This window comes from Alosa alosa, chromosome 17, assembly GCF_017589495.1.
Source record: "Alosa alosa isolate M-15738 ecotype Scorff River chromosome 17, AALO_Geno_1.1, whole genome shotgun sequence".
Taxonomy (NCBI): Eukaryota; Metazoa; Chordata; class Actinopteri; order Clupeiformes; family Clupeidae; genus Alosa; species Alosa alosa.
The window spans coordinates 8,802,680-8,821,841 of NC_063205.1; the positions used below are offsets into that span (position 1 = coordinate 8,802,680).

The 19,162-nt window shown below is 46.1% G+C and overlaps 1 protein-coding gene across 1 annotated transcript; it reads left to right on the forward strand.

Annotated features, from left to right (window-relative positions):
• The first annotated feature begins 334 nt into the window (after positions 1 to 334).
• On the forward strand, positions 335 to 18,569 carry lrguk (leucine-rich repeats and guanylate kinase domain containing). Its single transcript, XM_048267253.1, has 20 exons — positions 335 to 694; positions 900 to 1,007; positions 1,362 to 1,443; positions 1,720 to 1,820; positions 2,064 to 2,145; positions 2,315 to 2,439; positions 4,346 to 4,489; positions 4,944 to 5,024; positions 5,134 to 5,220; positions 5,716 to 5,822; positions 7,141 to 7,260; positions 8,409 to 8,505; positions 10,425 to 10,538; positions 10,697 to 10,898; positions 11,374 to 11,487; positions 11,627 to 11,802; positions 12,750 to 12,838; positions 14,450 to 14,533; positions 16,476 to 16,654; positions 17,377 to 18,569. The coding sequence occupies exons 1-20, from the start codon at positions 485 to 487 to the stop codon at positions 17,568 to 17,570; spliced, it is 2,496 nt and encodes an 831-aa protein (XP_048123210.1). The 5' UTR covers positions 335 to 484; the 3' UTR covers positions 17,571 to 18,569.
• Positions 18,570 to 19,162: the final 593 nt, after the last annotated feature.

The window sequence follows — 19,162 nt, forward strand, 5'->3', positions numbered from 1 at the left end:
AAGGGATGTTCATTTTAAAATTCTTAAAAACGTGGGATAAATTTATGAAACAAATCATGTTTCTAGCATTGTTTGATGAAAGCCCAGATCTTTACTCTCCAAATCTTCAAGTGTGCTATATTTGTATTTATTTTTTTAAGTATGTTTGTGTTCGATTGTATGTTTGTCTACTTAATTTGTTTTCCATTGGTTTAAAAAAGTTGGTTTAAAAAAGACTTCCTGGGCAACTAGCGCTTTTCTGCACACGTCTGTCCATCAAGCGAGCAAGGACAAATAAACTACAAATCCCATAATTACCTTCGTATCTCTATGTTTGGTTACTAGGTAACGAAAAAGACGCTCTTCAAGATAGGTGTTGACTTTAGCCTCTAACCGGGTGTAACTTAAACGTTATCCTTTTAACTTGTTCAGGCATCACGTTTTATACTTGGTGTAGAAAACACAACAAAACAGTTTTAGGAGTTGTAGATGTTATGTGACAAAAATGACAGCGGCTGTTTCACCCCAGTATTTGCCGCGAAACTCACCGATATTCTCTCCGGTATCACTCGACTCTGTCACTCCCCATGGGCCACTGCCTGAAGAGTGCGGGGATGTGACTTCATTTTTAACCACACCTGGGGGTCCCCAAAGGTACACAGACACGTTTTCTACATCTGAAGACGAAGACGAGCAGGCAGAGAAACACATGGAGGTAGATGGTACACCATTTATTGATTGTTTATGTAGCCTAGCTAATGTTTTCCCGTGGCTACCCAGCTCTATAACTCCTCATTTGATGAATAACTTGATAGCTGCAGTTGGTCTCACTGCAGAACAAACTGTCGATTATGAAGGCGATGACTGCACAGATTCTCAGTGTAGCAATGGTATTAATAATCATGAGTTAATTGTACCAGATGAAGAACAAAGGGGAGCTCACTGAGGAGGAGGTGGCGGACTGTTTATCCAATCTTGGACTTTCTGCGACTGGACTACAGCACGTCTACCAGTTTCTTTCTATTCCAGTAAGATCATGAACACATAAGAACCTGCTCAGCTACACTGTATCACCAAATTACATATTACATCTGCTTTACCAAAACCTAACTCAATATATCACCCCATTAGAAAATCCAAGCTATTTCATACAGCTGTAGCCTACTATAAAAAAAATATGCTTATAAAATCATTGCTCTAACGTTATGCCATTTTGAAAAGGAGAGGGGAAGCCTTTTTGAGCTCTGGGGTCGATTTATATTAAATTTGTGTTACTGTCTTGGTCTCCGATGTATTTTCATTTCTGTTTTATGTAGACCTTAATTAAATCTTAATCTTAAATCTTAATTAAATCTGTGATTCTATGTTTTATCTGCCTGCAGGGACGCAGTCTGTCTAACATATCCATTCTCTGCAATTATGTCCATCTTCAGAAATTAGAACTTCCATACAATAAGATAAAAGGTATGACTATAATTTGATTTAAAAATACAGGCAATAAACCACAGTATCTATCTGTATAGCCTGTGGTCATGTAAGCTAACGGTATTCATTCTGGTGGATCATTAATGTTATTAATTTGCCTCATGCATCTTCCTGAATTGGTTTGCTTATTTTCCTGACATCGCCCTTCATGCATCTTTGGCGTTGCATGGGGAAGGAATAATCACTGTTGTGAGTAGTGTTGCCATCCCCATCCCTCTTAGTTATCTGAAGCTGCTAATGTTGTATGACTGCTAGATCTATCCTGTGTAAGCCACATGCCGTACCTCATAATCCTCGACGCATCACACAACGAACTCATTGACTTCTTTGGATTTGAGCCACCCAAAAATCTCAAGGTAGGACCTTCAACTGACAGGAAAAGACAAAGTTGTATCTTTGCCCAGCTTTGAACGCTTATCATAAACCTCCAGTGTTCTGTGCTTCCACCAGCACCTCACAGCTACTAAATATTCATCCTTTGAGTTTATAGATAGAAGCAGAAGTCATTGATATAATTAAGCATGCTGACACTGCTGTCAAATTAATGCACGTGTTGTTCCTCTGATGTGCTTAAATTATTTACGGTTTGGGTGTCGCAGGAAGTCGATTTCTCCTACAACCAGATATCTCAGATGAAGGACTTGTCTGCCTACTCCTCTCTGAAAAAACTCAACCTTGACTGTATCCTTTATCCTTTAGACTGCTGAAGTTCAGTCCACTTGATTGCTACAGTATTTGAGCTGGTGAGTCCTTCTGTGATGTCTAGAATCAGTAGCTCTGGCCACTGCCGAGATTCATGCACAAAGGCCCTCCAGTTTTCTCTAGTTAGCCACTTGACCTCGCCGCTCAGATAACCACTTCCAGGAGATCAGTGGACTGGAGAAGTGTGCCAGCCTCACCCACCTCAGCCTGGCACACAACCAGATCTCCCGCATCAGTGGCCTGGACAACCTGCCACTGAAAGAGCTCTGCCTGGTAGGCATGACAACAGCCTTACTGCAATAGTATTGTGAAGTCCAGCTCCATTCATGTTACTTTTTCAAAATGACACTTCTATGACATTTGTGACATATGAGATTTGTGAGATCACTTTTCTGAGATTTGTAGGTACATATGTAGTATCACGGTGAATAGTTACGCAGAGGAAAAGCATCCTTGTAGGTCTTATGGTAAACTACCATCTTAATTAGTTTAGATTGTATTGAACCAATCAGGAAACTATCAAAGAAAGTTAGCAGGGAACTATTTTCTATTCTCTATTTATACTATTTTGAAGTGAAGTGTTAGCATCTTTTAACGAGTAAATGTCACCTGGACTCATCTCTGTGAGCAGGATAATCTTGCCTTTGGTGTTTTGTATCAAAGGCTAGCCTTATTGAGCTCTGCAGTATTTATACTCTACAGTCTACAGAGTATAAAATGACTGCAGAGTTCACTTTTAAAATGCTTTTTAAATCAGCGTTCATGATATGATGGGTCTCCCGTGGCCTAATTAACTGGCTCTGCCTAACCTGGTGACGTGCTGTGTCTTCTCTCACAGATCCTTTGTTTACACATCACCTTGGTATTCACTGTGTCACCTGTCATCCAGATTAGTCCATGGTGTCATCAGTTTAAATGGTTGTTTGTTTTCAAAAAGACACCCTCCCAATCATATCTGCTAATGCTAGCCTTTATGCTAGCCTTTTTGAAGTATTTGGGACAGCATGGGTGTGTTATTTGGAAGGGGGTGGGGGGTGTTAATTGTTTTCCAGGCTTTCTCCTCAGCAGTGAGATTCAGTCCGTATAATTTAATACTCAGTCTTAAATAGATACAGGCTGAGGCAGGGCTAATGCGAACAGGTGCTGAAGCTCACCATATGGCCAGCCAGCATGCCTCCGGACCCTTGCCACTCCACTCAAGGGTGTTTATGTTGTCCTTTATCAAAGTGATTCTTCACCGTCAGCAGCACGGGCGCCGCAATCCTCCACCCACCCATCCGACCGCCCGTGTGCCCGTTGGTCCCCCAGGGGCCAGCTGCCGGTGTAGTGAAGGAAGCTGGACCACGTTCAGCACACACTCTCTTACCACACACACACACACAGAGAGTCTCTCTCTCTCTCTCTCTCTCTCTCTCTCTCTCTCTCTCTCTCTCTCTCCTCTCCTCTCCCTCTCTCTCGTGCAGTTTGGCCCTCTCGGCCTCTCTCCCACGGCGGCACACTCTTGGCAGCGTGCTGCTGTCATCCGCCTCCCCCTCTCACCCCATCACACTCCAGCTCCAGAGCCTCCGGGGGCCTCCACCGGTCACGAGCCCCCGCTGAGGGGCCTCTCCCTGCCGGGGAGAGCGGAGCTCAGGGGGCAGGGCCTGGAGCTGGAGCTGGATGACAGGCATGGTGCAGAGGAGGAGGGGGGGAGGGGGGGAGTAAGGGGATGTGCCCTGGCAGAGGAGAGTGGGCTGGGGAAGGCGGAGGGGAGGCATGCTGCCTCCCGACTGGTTGGCACAGCTCCCCGCGCGCGGCGCCAGCTGTTCACCTGTCAGTCGTCACCTGTCAGCGGAGGCAGGGCTGAGTGGAGCTGGCCTGTCACTCGCTGACTTGGCAGAGGGGAAAGTTTCACATACTTAAACACAGGGCACAAAGCACTTGAGTTAAAATAAGTCTGTGACTGAGTGTATGTATGTGTGTGTGTGTGTCTGTGTGTGTGTGTGTGTGTGTGTGTGTGTGTGTGTGTGTCATCTGGGTGTGTTGCAGCCTTATCTTGTCTTGGCATGACATGTGTGTGTGTGTGTGTGTGTGTGTGTGTGTGTGTGTGTGTGTGTGTGTGTGTGTGTGTGTGTGTGTGTGTGTGTGTGTGTGTGTGTGTGTGTGTGTGTGTCGGGATGACGGGTGGTGTGTCACCCAGAGGGGTAATCTGATCCAGACCATTGAGAACCTGCAGCCCCTGTGGACCCTCCAGGTGTTGGACTTGGCCTGCAACCGAATCCAGAGCCTGTCGGGCCTGCAGAACCTCCACCTCCTGGGCTCCATCAACCTTGAGAGAAACCAGGTCCGTTTTGAGCCTCTTCACTCTTCCCTTACAGCTCTCTCCACTCTCCCACACATAAGTAACATATTAGTTCTGCCTGTTCTGCCTCTGAACCCATAGTAGTGATTAAGGTAGATCTTTTCCAGAGCTGGATACATTTATGTTGTGCTATAATGATTGAGTCAGTGCCAAGTCACACTCTCAGAATAGCAATGACTGTAGTACTTCATATGAACACGTGTGAAGTGATTTTTTAATAAATTCATGTTTGAAATATGCAGCCTATTTTTAAGGCTGTCAAGAACAGCATTTTGCCTATATGTCCAGATGAAGTAGTGGGTTAGTAATGGGTAATACGCCAATGTATATGAAATATACATTTTACTTATGGCTTATGGTTATATTTCTTTTTGTACTGCATGGGCTATACTGTGAATGTAATTATATTCCCTTATATTCCCTTACACCAATGCAGATCAGTGAGATCAAGGAAGCCACCCATGTCCATGACCTGCAGTTACTGCGAGAGCTCAATCTGAAGAGGAACCCAGTCCAGGTTAAGCTCCTCACCCCCCTCCTCTCATTCCCTCCCTCCAGTCACAGTGGTCTCTCCCTGTCCAGTCTCTCTCACCGCAGTGTCCCCCTCTCTCCTCCACTCCGTCCAGGATCAGCCGGACTATCGGCTGGCTGTGATCTTCCTGCTCCAGCACCTCACAGGCCTGGATGAGCAGATGGTGACGGTCGAGGAGAAGGTACAGAGTGTGTGTTCTGGAGGTTCTTCATGCTTTGTATACATGAGGGTTGTTATTGGTTACACCATGAAATGTTGACACAGACTGAAATGCTGTAGGTCTGTCTGATCATGTTTTAGTATTATGCTTGCCTTGCCCACCAAAAAACCTGGTTTCCTCTTTACCTATCAGGTCTTCATCTCTATTTAAACCTTTTCTTGTAGTGGTGTCTCTAGCAGAAAGATTTGACGTTCGGTGTAGTTCCCCACTTTTCTAAGTTAATTTAGCAGCCCCAGGAAGCCAGGAAGGTGTCAGATAATGACTTGCCTGTTGGCTATTTTCACTGGGGTCTCCTCGGCACCAGAATATGTAATCTCAGGCTCGGTATGAAGCCGGACGTGACCTCTGCCAGTCTTCAAACGCCCTTTCTTCCTCCTCTTCTCCTCCTCCTCCTCCTCCTCACCTCTTCACCCTCTTCCTCGTCCACCACTGCTGCGGGCTGTCCGACCCCCACAGGTGTCATCGGTCAATAAGTACGACCCACCCCCTGAGGTGGTGGCTGCCAGGGATCATATGACCCACGTGGTGTACCAGCTCATGCAGCCCCAGGTCATCCTGGACAGGTGAGTCCACAGGAGTCCTCATTACCTGCCTGCTGAGTTACATCTCCCCAGGTTCCTCCGCAGGAGATGAGTCTTTTTTATATTTTATTTTTTTTAAAGATGAACACTCAGTGCCCTTTCTCATCAACCCTCATTAAGCGCTTTGTTTAATGTTGAAGTTAGGTTTTTTTATCCGATTCTTAACTGTCAAGTAAAGTTTATATTACATGCCTGCCAACAAGGTCACTGTCATTAATTGTACCAAAGGCCTTGCCTATTGTTAAGTTATGACAGCATGATCTTTACTTAGTTATTGTTCTTGTGCATATTGTGATGATGATTGATGTCTCAAATAAACTGTGAAAGCATTGCACAGTCTTATATGAATAAGCCTACGCTGTTCAGTATGACTAACTGCATAATTACCAAATATCTAATTACAGTGTGACACAGAAATAGCTATATTAATTAGTCATTAACTATTAATTTTTGTGAGTAGATGTGCTCGGCATCTATTGCTAGTTATGCATTTTGTCTTCATTGAACTTTGTTGCAATTTTCTCTGATAATACGGCACATTTCTCAACACCAAGATTCACATTCTAAAATCCATTCACATGGAGACTGAAGCTTGTAATTTTACCAGACAGTTTGATACTTTTGCAAATTGCTACTACTTCATTCCTTTCAGATAAAACATTGACAGCCAAACTACTCCAATATATTTACTATTGATTAGACAATTGTTGATATTAGTTATTTTCAGTCTGACGTGAATAACTACTATTTTTGTGAAATTATACTTCATCTAAAGTAGACACCGTGTGCTTTTGAAGACAGTACATGCTTACAGAGTCTTGCCATTTTGGCAGACTTGAGAGCATGATCAACATAATAGTCTTTTTTCTTGAGCTCTCGAGTTGTTTAAAAAAGAAGCGTATGGAATTATAGTGTTATGAGAGTTATGCACTTGTGTGAGATGATAGTGCATATATGCAGATATGAATACCTATACATTGTATTTAATACCAGCATGGCTAACTTTATTTGAACTTTGAACATTGACTACTGTATGTCATCGTTCCTTTTGTGTCAGCAAAATAAATCTGTTAGGTTGTGACCTTATTTGGAGTCCATACCATTTGAGACACAAATGTATGCATGCTGTCAGAATGTTAATAAATAGCACACTGATTACGCTGTGTGGGTGATAGGGGGGGTTTTCACATATGGGTCCAGAAACAGGTTAGCGTGTGTAACCTTGTGCCGTCCTGCAGGCCCTTGTGAGTTAAGGTCAGTCGTCCGTGTTTTAATGTGACCCCTCTCTCCCGTTGTTCAGCACGCTGCCCGGGCTGGACACTCCGTACCCCATGCTGGTCCTCACCGGCCCGCAGGCCTGTGGCAAGCGAGAGCTGGCCCACAAGCTGTGTCAGGAGTTCAGCGACTTCTTCGGTTATGGGTGAGTCCCTGGAGCGGCCCCCACCCTCCTCAATGCGCCCAGATCAGGTGAAGGGAGTCAGAGGAGAGTCATATGAACACGGTCATATGTAACCTGAACATGACTGCTTTAACCCTGCGTTCACAGTCATATCTCAGGATGGTTATGTCAGATAGATACATAAAAAGGGCTTTACCCTTTGGTATGTGACATGGCTCACAAAGATCGCCATTTCCACTGACACGACATCTGACCTAATGTTATTTCTCTCAGTCTCTGTCGTTCTCTCTCTCTACAGATACACACACACACACACATACAGTCCATGTCTGTCTGTGTCTCACCGGCTCAGTGTGTTTACGGTCTTGGATAGAGCTGCCCCTGCTCAGCACATCTCATTGTCCAGATGCAGCATATGGCCACTGGCCCATGTAGCGCATAAATCTACATTATGGCCCATAAAGAATAACAAGCCTTTTTGTGGATAAATGAAAGCTGGCCACATACTGTAAATTTAATGGAGGCATAAGGGAGACTGGACCTACACACACGCACACATTCATATGTGGTACACTTGCATGACAACACACACCTACGCACACACACGTAGGGGCACACCTGCCATCTTTGTGAAATGGGCTTTTAATGGAGGACTCTGGGCATTCTTAACCTGCAGGATGATGCTCTCTGCCCCCCACTGTTAGTAAAGGTTACACCAGGAATAGTTCACATATTTATCTTCCATAAATTACCAAGCCACTGAATGCAGTGGGAGAACATGCCTGCAGCAGAGTGTGTGAGGTGTGTGTGTGTGTGTGTGTGTGTGTGTGTGTGTGTGTGTGTGTGTGTGTGTGTGTGTGTGTGTGTGTGTGTGTGTGTGTGTGTGAGTGTGTGTGTGTGTGTGTGTGTGTGTGTGTGTGTGTGTGTGTGTGTGTGTGGTGTGTGTGTGTGTGTAAGGGTGCGTATGTGTGTGTGCATGTGCTCATGGTTTCGTGGTTTATTCCAGCTTGTGTGCTTTATCAAGTGTGTGTCAGTGCAGTGCAGTCCCACTGTAGCCAATGGAGCCACATGTTGTCATATAGTCTCCAAATCTCCAAACTCTTCATCACATATTAGTTATACCAGCCGGTCAGTTTGACGTCTGATACAGGTGGTTTCTATGTCTGCAGTGCTTGCCACACCACAAGGGGGCCCTACTTTGGGGAGGAGAATGGATCTGACTACCACTTTATCACAGAGGAAGAGTTCCGCCACATGATTCATATGGTTGGTCGATGTTTACACTCTACAATCACGTAAACTAATGCTAAACACTTAACTGCATTTTTGTTCAATAGTACTTTTTCAAGATAGCTGATGAATGATGTATGTATCCTAATAATGCTCTTGTTGCCATTGACACTGTGCTTTTCTGTTCTGTTGTGAAGCCTCTATACCTGTTCAGTCTTGTCTGGAGTAGAATGTGTAGTCATTAACATTTACATGTGTAAAAGAAATTGGCAGCCATTTCACAAATTGTATATGAACCGGAAATATTGACTCTTCCACAAGCAGCAGCTGCCGCCTTCTTGAGATTTGCCAAGTATGCTGGTGCTTTACTTCCCACACTCTCTCTGAATCCTCCAACTTAAAAACACTTTTATCGCCTGTGTGTGTGTGTGTGTGTGTGTGTGTGTGTGTGTGTGTGTGTGTGTGTGTGTGTGTGTGTGTGTGTGTGTGTGTGTGTGTGGTGTGTGTGTGTGTGTGTGTGCGTGCGCGTGTGTGTGTGCTCGCGCTTCTGTCGACTTGGCAAAAGTGCATTGTAAGGTGTTTTAGTGTGTTGGGCTCTTCAAAGCCGAGCAGCTACCAAATATTTGTAGGAGAGGGAGGGATGTGTCCCAGATTTGCTCTCCCCGAGGACCCTTAGGTGCTTTCGAGAATGCCTGCCCGGGTTTGCTTTCAACTCCCCGTCTGGGCCCTGCTCTTCCTCCTCCTCCCCCCCCTCCTCCTCCTCCTCCTCCTCCTCCTCCCCTTCTTTAAAGGGCCGATTATATAAGTCCAGTGTGGTTTGATAAATCGGGGGTGGCTGGGTGATTTAGAGGAGGAAGCCCTTTGATGTGCGATCAGAAGCGCGTGCTGAAAGCGGAGCGGAAGTGTCTCTGCTCGGTATGAGACGGAGGCGCACGCCGCCCTATCAGGAGCCGGCAGATGGGCCCCACTATTTAATGCAGGCATACCTGTGCCTATGCACACACACACACACACACACACACACACACACACACACACACACTCACACACATACACATACACACACACACATACACATACACACACACACACACACACATACACACACACACACACACACACACACACACACACACACGCATTCACATACACACACACACACACACACACACACACACACACATACACACACACACACACACACACACACACACACACATACACGCTCATGTATGGCACTCACGTGTGGTCACCTGCCCACTCTGACCCTAGTGTGGTTGTTTAAGGATGTATCTAGTACACTGTAGTACACTGAAATGTGGGGTACGACCTTTGTGTTTGTGTTTGTGTGTGTGTACCTGTGTGTGTGTGTGTGTGTGTGTCGGTGTGTGTGAGTGTGTGTGTGTGTGTGTGTGTGAGTGTGTGTCGGTGTGTGTGTGTGTGTGTGTGCGCGCACGCAGCAGATTGTACCATCTGTGGAGAGCATGTGATGGCCGTTAGGGGAGGTGTGTAGGAGCGCACTGTCCATAAATCTCTTTTAAGTCTCTGTAGCACAGGCCCGTGAAGAGAGCTGGAGGGCTACTTCTTGCTCTGGTGATGAATTGTAGCGCTGCGTATAAGTGGGCCCAGCTGCAGGTAGCTGCCGGGGTCAAAGGTGAGGTCGTGCTGAGAAGGGGTCCTTTCCGTGCCTACAGGGTTCAAGAGTTCGCCCCTCGCCGGGGGTCAGGTATTGTAGGGGCCGTACTGCACCGTAAGTTAATCTCCTTGGAAGCATCTAGAACATCAGTGGAATGCAAAGTACCTATAGAATGTTGGGGATACAACTTTGAGATGGCTCCTGTCAACTGGCACATCGTTGAGCTCGCTTTGTGTTGTCTGTCTACTGTCTCTCTCTCTCTTTCTCTCTCTCTCTTTCTCTTTCTCTGTTTCTTTCACTCTTTCTTTCCCCCTCTCAGGGTAAGTTCATCCAGACCATGCAGTATGGAGGTCACTGGTATGGCCTGTCCCTGGAGGCCATAGAAAGTGTGGCCAGAGAGGGCTTGGCCTGCGTTGTACACATGGAACTGGAGGTACAGTATAGTCACTTCTACACGCACACACACAACACACACACACACACACATCCATCCTAAGAGCTTGTCGCCTGGGGCTCATGCACAAAGCGTGTGTGTGTGTGTGTGTGTGTGTGTGTGTGTGTGTGTGTGTGTGTGCGTGTGTTGACCTTCAGGGTGTGTACAGTCTAAAGAAATCCTACTTTGAGCCGCGCTACATCCTGCTGATCCCCACCTGTGTGGAGACCTATACCAGGTGCCTGAGGGCCCGATGCCTCTACACGCAGGCGCAGATCGAGTGCGCTGTCGCCCGCATCGACGCGTACAGCAGTGTCAACAGAGACAAGCCGGGATTCTTCGACAACGTCATCGTCTGTGGTAGGTAGAATCAGCATTCCCATCTAAAGAATTTGCACGATCAGACAACTGGGAATATTTAGCATATTTAGTGAGATAAAGTGCATCCAGATGCTCCAAAAAGTTAATTAGTGTATATACTAATATACTAAATCAGATCATTAATTAACTATTCGCAAATGAACATCAAAATATGGTACATTTCCATGAGTGAACTATGTGGGATACTAGTACTGTTTAATTTAAACTACTTGGATTATTTGAGCTTTAAATGTGAATTCCTACTGCTCCACTAGCTGGTGACAGTAGACATCCATACACTGACTAGCCGGTGCCTATAGACACCCAAACACTGACTAGCTGGTGCCAATAGACACCCAAACACTGGTGTGTTAAGAAAGTTGGTTCGCAAAGTGAGAAAAGAATGCATGAATAATTTGTGTCAGCTGCCCCAAACACATAGGAGTGTGTCTAAGCACATGGGGCTCCATTGCAGATGACCGTAAGGAGGCCTACCAGACCCTCAGGCAGTTGGTGCGGGATTACCTGGGTCTGATGGAGCAGGACGGAGGACTCGCCACCACACCCACTCCTGAGCGCACCTCCACAGGTGAGGGTCTCACCTCAACCAGGGCCCCCCATTCCCTCACCATTTCCCCCTGCAGTGTTATTTTGGTATATTTGAGTTAATGAAGCGTAATTTGGAATGCCCTGGTTGCTATGTCTGGTTGTTGTGTGTTGCGGCTCAGGAGCGATTACCGGTGACTCCCTGGTGGTGGACCGCCTGAAGGAGCCATCGCTCTACTCCAGGGCAGAGCTCAGTGCCAAGAGCCCGGGCTCCCCGGACACAGACTTCCCCCTCTCCCACAGCACCAACTACCGCAGCAAGCTGCAGGCCGAACTCACCCCCCACAAGACCTCCGCCGTGAGTCACGCACCAGCACCACTCAGCACTGCTCACTCTGCTCAAGTTCAACGACATACTCATTCAAATACGAATATATAATATATGCATACTGTCACATATTTATATTCACTCTTACTTTGACTTATTATGTGACCTACTTTCACTATTAGCTGGCTTACCCGCTTGTGTAATAAGTTCATTACAGCTGATTCAGAATGCTGGAGCACGCCTGGTCTTCAATCAGCCAAAGAGGACACATCGTAACTCCTCTCCTAGTTACTCTCCATTGGCTCCCTACAGTAGCCAGAATTAAATTTAAATCTCTCACTTTGGCCTATAGGACACTGACTGGATCTGCTCCTAATTGTTTTAATTCAATAATCAAGCCTTACATCCACAACCGCCCACTGCAGTCTTCTGATGAGCCTGTTATGTCGACCAGTCATAAAAACTAGGTCTAACTGAAGACTCTATTCCTTAGTGGTTCCATGTTGGTGGAATGAGTTGCCCAGTTTTGGGTCGTTTAAGAGGGGGCTAAAGACATTCCTGTTCAACATGTACTTAGTTGTTTAAGCGCTTCTTATGTGTAATTGTTTGTATAATATTGTTTTATTTTCATTAGGCTGTTGATTAATTTGACATTATTGTTTATTATTGATATTCTCCTAAATGTAGTCTTACCATGTCATTGTTTTTATATTATTGATTGAATGGACATTATTGTTTTATTTTTGTTGTTTTGTATTTGTGTGTCGCTTTGGACAAAGGCGTCTGCCAAATCCATAACCATAATCATAACCATAACCATAACCATAACCATACTTTGTAGTGTACTGTAGAATATAATGGGATACCAAGTATCAAGTACCAACTGTACTCATTTTCATCATAGGCTTGTTTTCAGAACAGAAAAATGGAAAAAAGTCGGACTGTTTGTTTGTTTGTTTGTTTTGGTATGTTTGCAGGAGCAGGCCTCCATCTCCAGACGCAGACAGATGGTTCGAGAGGCTCTTATGGGGAAGAGTCCAGCAGCGTACTCTCAGCTCTTCAAGAGGTAGCGCATCTCACACACACACACACACACACACACACACACACACACTACCTTTTGTCTGGTATGAGGGCAGAAGGGCCACCTTTTGACCTGCCTCTCGTCTGCTTTTGCCATGAGGTCATGCTCTTAGTGTTCGGTTGGCACACTCACTGCATTGCAACACTCAGTAATACTGTACGTGCGTGCAAGTGGTTGAACCTCGAGGGCAAAATGAGGAAGGCGGGAGCTGTGTCTCTTTCCAGGCTTTTTATTGCTGCCATTTACCCTGATCTATTTATTTCTTTATTCTTGCCATTAGTTTTCCGTGACACCCCCTTCTTAGCTGCCAGAGTGAATGATCTAACCTTTCCACAGGCACACCTTTTGCTTGTGTAGTCTGAGCAAATATCAGAGGCTGAAGTGAGCAAATCGAGGGTCGCTTTTAGCCGCTCACATGAAGCATCCTCTCGTGCTCCGGGTCATACAGTACATTCAACAGGCTGCATGAGGAGTCATGGGTTTGTGATTGCCACTGCCACTGTGCAGGGGGTGTATGACAGAGACATTTCATCGGTTTGCGCACTACTCTATGAGGAAGCACAAGCTGGTAGCACATGTCCTCATAATTCAAGTAATGATTAGCACGGCTCAGTATGGTGGCCGACAGGTGCAAACGACATGCAATTTATGACAACAGATGCAAATCAACAAAACACATGCAAATAGACAAAACACAAAGAACTTCAGAAAACATCTTCATCTTCATTTGACAAGTGCACATCATTTAAAAAACGCGCTGCAAATTCAGAAAACATTTACATTTCAGAAACGAGCTGCCAATTCACAACAGCAATTCAGAAACGCGCTGCAATATTCCCAACTCAACTGTGTTGTGAATTTTGCAGCGCGTTTCTGAAATGTAAATGTTGTCTGAATTTGCAGCGCGTGTTGTCAGATGAAGATGAAGATGTTTTCTGAAGTGGGTTGGGCTTTATCTGTTTGCAAGTGTCATAGTGTAAGCTGCACGTCGCTTGCAACTAACTTTCCACTTCTTCTCTGTCCAATAATATGGTTTCACCTGAATGTGTGTGTGTGTGTGTGTGAATATGTGTGTGTGGTGTGTGTGTGTGTGTGTGTGTGGGTGTGTGTGTGTGAATATGTGTGTGTGGTGTGTGTGTGTGTGTGGGTGTGGGTGTGTGTGAATATGTGTGTGTGTGTGTGAATATGTGTTTGTGGTGTGTGTGTGTGTGGTTGTGGGTGTGTGTGAATATGTGTGTGTGTACATGTGTACATGTATGTGTGTGTGTGGGTGTGGGTGTGGGTGTGTATGTGTGTGGGTGTGGGTGTGTGTGTGTGTGGGTCTGTGTGTATGTGTGTGTGGGTGTGGGTGTGTGGGTGTGTTTGTGTGTGAATATGTGTGGGGTGTGTGTGTGGTGTGTGTGTGTGTGTGTGTACATGTGTACATGTATGTGTGTGTGGGTGTGTGTGTGGGTGTGGGTGTGGGTGTGTGTGTGTGTTTGTGTGTGAATATGTGTTTGTGGTGTGTGTGTGTCTGCGTGTGTGTGTGTATGTGTGTGTGGGTGTGGGTGTGGGTGTGTGTGTGTGGGTTTGTGTGTGTGTGTGTGTGTGCAGGTGTGCTCACACAGCACCATCATCATTGGCCTCTCCACGGCGACATGCAGGAAGCAACCTGGCCAACCCTGGCGAGGACAGCAGGTCAGTGAATGTCCACCTGAACACTGGACACCTCTCCTCTCATCCTCCGCTCACCTCACCTCTCCTCATCTCACCCCCTGCTTCTCAGTTGTTCATCCTCTGAAACTCGTTCCATCACCTCCGTTGTCTAAAGGATGCATTCAGACTGTTTGTTTGCTAGATTTGCAGATTGCTAATGCTTTTTAATTGTTGAACTACTGTTTCCCTAATACTCTTGTATTTAGTGGTACTCTTACAAGGACTACTCTTAGGCAAGACTGAAAGGGAATACAGAGAAAAGTCACTCTGTTTTAAAAATTAAGAATTGCATTCACATTATTAAATTATTTTTAAGTGTAATACTTTACTGAATACTGATAATTAAATCATTTCTGAATTATTAAAACTCAGAAGCTCCTTGAAATAGTATTAAATTTAGATGAGAGAGTTGGGCAGCACGTTATACATACCAGTTCTGCTGCATTTGCCTGTGCTAATTCTCTGATATGTGAGTGCATATGTTGGCTAGAACTCTCTTTCCCTGTAGAGAGTTAAAATCTCTCAGCTCACAGAAGCAGGACATATGCCCCCACCCCCACCCCCACCCTCCCCTCTCACAACCAATCATAGTCTGGGGATGTGTCATGGCACTCATAAATTCAGATTTACGACCTTCCTCCTCTCCGCCCTGCATTGTGCCTTTCCTCTGTGTAAACTCAACCAGCAACAAAATTAAAAGACAGGCTGCAGGTCTCCACCACTCGCCTGGTTGGCCCGTGGAGCGCGGCCGCTGAAATGTGCGTCTCCCCAGGGTTGTTCAGGAGCTGCTGTGTAATTTGCTCGACGTGTGTTCCGATGCGGGTACAGCGGCGAGAGGCCCCTGTCGCCTTGAGGCACGCGGGCGTGTGTTCTGCATTCTGCTGGGGCTTGGCCCCTAAAAGCAAACACAACACTCTTAATTGTGTTAACAGTTTGATGCTTTGCTCCTCTTCTGGGACCCCCCACTACCACCACACCACCATCACCTCCCAACACACAACTCGGCAGCCTACAGCGATTATGAGTAGCGTGTAACATCTTTTGGAAAATTGCCATTTAATCACATGCAAGTCACTCACCAGTGCTGGGAAGCGGCACCCAGGCTTGTGAATACTTTATTTTATTTATGCATTGATGTATTTCGTTTACTGGCAGCCCAGGAGACCGAGACAAATGGGCATAAATGACTGTGACTCTCAGAGCGGTTGGCTTCTTAATGGAGCCTACTTGGGGGAAGTCCTGTGGGCAGGTGCCGCTCAGCCACCATGTGCTCTCGTCCGCCTGACGAGCGCCAGCTTTATAAGAGCACTATGAGACAAGATTGTGGCATACTTCAATAAAGACACCACACACACACACACACACACACACACACACACACACACACACACCCTTCCCTGGTCCCTTCCGCTAAAGCTGTGTGTCTAATTGGCTGTCGACCAAACAATGAGAGTGCTTCTTAAAAACTCCTAATAGAGTCTAACAAGCCACAGATGCAAGAGAGACACTTCAGCCCTCTGTTCCTCCTCCTCCTCCTCCTCCTCATGCGCAGTTGGCACGAGGCGGCTGAGATAATAGATATGGAAGAGGGGGTTTTATGATGAGATTATGGCCGTGCTCTGTCATCGTTTGGATCCGCAGCCCGATGTTTTGCTGACAACACCGTAAGTGGGGGAAGCGGAGGTGGTGCCGGTGGAGTTAAAAGTCCTTTCACATGTCAGATTTGTTCTGAGCCGCTTACCAAACCTCTGTCGCAGTTCTCCGTCTGTGTTCTGCAGATTTCTATCGATCTGTTAGTCTGTTGTGTCTTTCTTTACTTTGCTATCCTGTGTCAGTGTCACTCTCTTTCCTCCTCTCTCCCAGAACCCCCCACACACACACTCATTCTCTCTTTCTCTCTCTCCCTCTCTCTCCGTCCCTTCAGTTCGGAGGAATCCCGCGCCAGTTCGGGCCTGTCCATGCGCAGCTCGGCCGGAGCGTTCTCAGCCGCCAGCCCCGCGGCCAGGGGCTCGGACCTGGGCTCGGACGTGGGCTCCGGGCTGGCCGCCGTGGAGCCCCTGGACATCTCCGCGCTTGTGCACCAAGACCTGGACACAGTCCGAGGTGAGCAGCGTCCTCCTCTGTCCTCCTCTGTCCCTCCAGCACTTCCTGTGTCCTCTCTCACTCCTCCACTCTCTCCTCTCTCAGAGGGGGTGCCCTGCTTTAAGACTCTTCCTCAACTCCTTCTTTTTGTCCCTGTGGCTCCTGGGTAATTGTCCAATAAATGTCGCCACTCTCCTAAAAAGCTTTGGTCAGGAAGTAGGACAGTTGCGGTGCCATTTACCCCCTATTATGCTGAAGGTTAGAACGCTAATTAGAACTGGGGTGCCTGCAAAGGTTCTTGTGAGTCAAATCATCAAATTAACTTGAGCTCCCATGTGGTGATATCATGTTGTACCATACGCTGGTGCATAAAAGCAACAAGAACAGCACTGGACTGGAGTTTTTTGGTATTATAGCAGGTATAGGAGGATATTCTTCTTTGATTGCCCAGGAATTCATGCATTTTGTAAATCTTATTTATGGGCATATGGGCCAAGGCCTTATGAGCCCTGTGGTAATAAAATGATATGGGCTCCCTAGATCTTAAGTGTAGTATTTGTTTATATCACTAAACTGAACTAAACTAGGATTTCTAAGCTTTATCTTAGAAATCCTACATCCTATACATTCTCTACTCCTTGTTTATGTTGTAGGGGCAGAGGGCTTTGTGTTTTGTGGAGGAGACGTACAGTATGCGCTAGTGCTGTTTGTCGCTGATCTGTAACTCTGATTCTCTACCGCAGATCCCTCTGAGTACGGTCTGACCCCCACTGCCCCCCGCGGCGGCGTCCCCGAGCACCTCTCCCCCACCGTAACTTCCTACCCCACCAGGCCCGGCTCCAACGCCAAGCCCGTCCTGCCCCCTATCCCCTCGGGCCGCAAGACCGCTGAGCCGGCCCCTGCTGCTCCTGCCCAGAACCAGCCTGCCGACGGCTAGACAGGAGCCCGGGGCCGGCCAAGGACAAACGGGGGGGAACTGGCCGGAGGGACTCAGACGTTCATGAGGTAGTTTAGAGATGAGATAGGAGCAGTAATCAGAGTGCGCTGCCGCTGTTTTTTAAAAATAAAGTTGGAGCAAAGTCCATTTAGTAGGAGGTGTAGTGCAGCCTAGTTTTAAATTGTAGCGGGTTGGCACTGTTTCAAATGAGCAGGTGGGTCAAACAAAAAAATGGGAAACGTACCGACACACACACACACACACACACACACACACACTCCAACTGCACACTGCGCCGTAAGGACAAGTTCCCCAGCAATTACTCTTTCAGGTACTGTAATAAATAACCAGGACTGCAACTATCAGTGGAAGACTTTAAATTTCCTTTCATTTTAACAAATTGCTGTACCTCTCCCTTTTATACCTGGTGTGTCTGAGGTTACCTTTCTCTCTCTCTTTGTGTATGTGTGTGTGTGTGTACGCGTGTGTGTGTGCGTGTGTGTGTGTGTGTGTCATGTACCCTATGTGTGCATGCTTTTCCCATGAGCTCACAGAGCACTGTCATCTTTCTTTCCTGAAGCTCAGCATGCACACACAGGTCACTATACACATGCATGTGTGTGGTCAGCGTCGCCGTGACAACACTTTCACGGCCAAACATCCCCATTCTTTAGATCTATATCATATATAATCCCTTATCCTTTATCCTGTATGGAAGTGAAGGCTTGTTTCCAAGAGCTGCTACAGTGTCTCTGTGCAACACTTTCACAGGTATTTTCACAGATTTCCATGCAGCTTTAACAGATGCTGCGACTGCAGGTGCTAGAAAGGTCTGTTTGGCATTATTTTGGTATTGCTATGGCTACTGCATGCATCAAAGCATCAGAAGGTACAGACTGTGAATAATTCTTCCCACTCTGTCCTTCAAACTGGTCACTTAGGAAATGTTGTAAAAGGACTGAATGTCTTAGGTTTTTTCAGTAACGCAATGTCATGGTGTAAATGTCATGGTAAAAATGATATTTGAGCAGGGTCTCTGTTACAGCGGGGAAAATAAGTATTGAACACGTCAACATTTTTTTTCAGTAAGTATACTTCCAGTGAGGCTATTCGCATGAAATTTTCATTAGTATTAACTTAGGTAATCCACACATATATAAAAATCCAAACATTAATGTCTAAGTAGTGTTATGAGTAAAAAAGTGGAATGGCACAGGGAAAAAGTATTGAACACGCTAAGAAAAAGCAGTACACAAAGGCGAGGAATGACAAGGAACAAACTGGAATCTATAAGTAGTTAGAGAAATTGTCCCTCCTGTCTGTGCAAATTGATATAAGATGGGTTAGTACATACTGGTGGGCTATAAAAAGGTTTTTTATTACCAAGGTGTCACACAAGAAACATTTCATGATGGGTAAAGGCAAAGAGCTCTCCCAAGACCTTTGCAACCTTATTGTTGCAAAACATATCAATGGAACTGGTTACAGATGCACTTCAAAACTTCAGAATCATCCAGCAAGCAATATTGGAGCCATTATCTGCAAGTGGAAGAAACATCACTGCATCATCAACTGGCCATGCACAGGATCTC

Excerpts from the sequence above, each read along its gene's own strand:
- lrguk (XM_048267253.1), top strand. The coding sequence starts at position 485 with ATGACAGCGGCTGTTTCACCCCAGTATTTGCCGCGAAACTCACCGATA. Across the intron at positions 5,221-5,715 it reads TGGTGACGGTCGAGGAGAAG|GTGTCATCGGTCAATAAGTA; the intron begins GTACAGAGTGTG and ends CGACCCCCACAG. Across the intron at positions 14,534-16,475 it reads AACCCTGGCGAGGACAGCAG|TTCGGAGGAATCCCGCGCCA; the intron begins GTCAGTGAATGT and ends CCGTCCCTTCAG.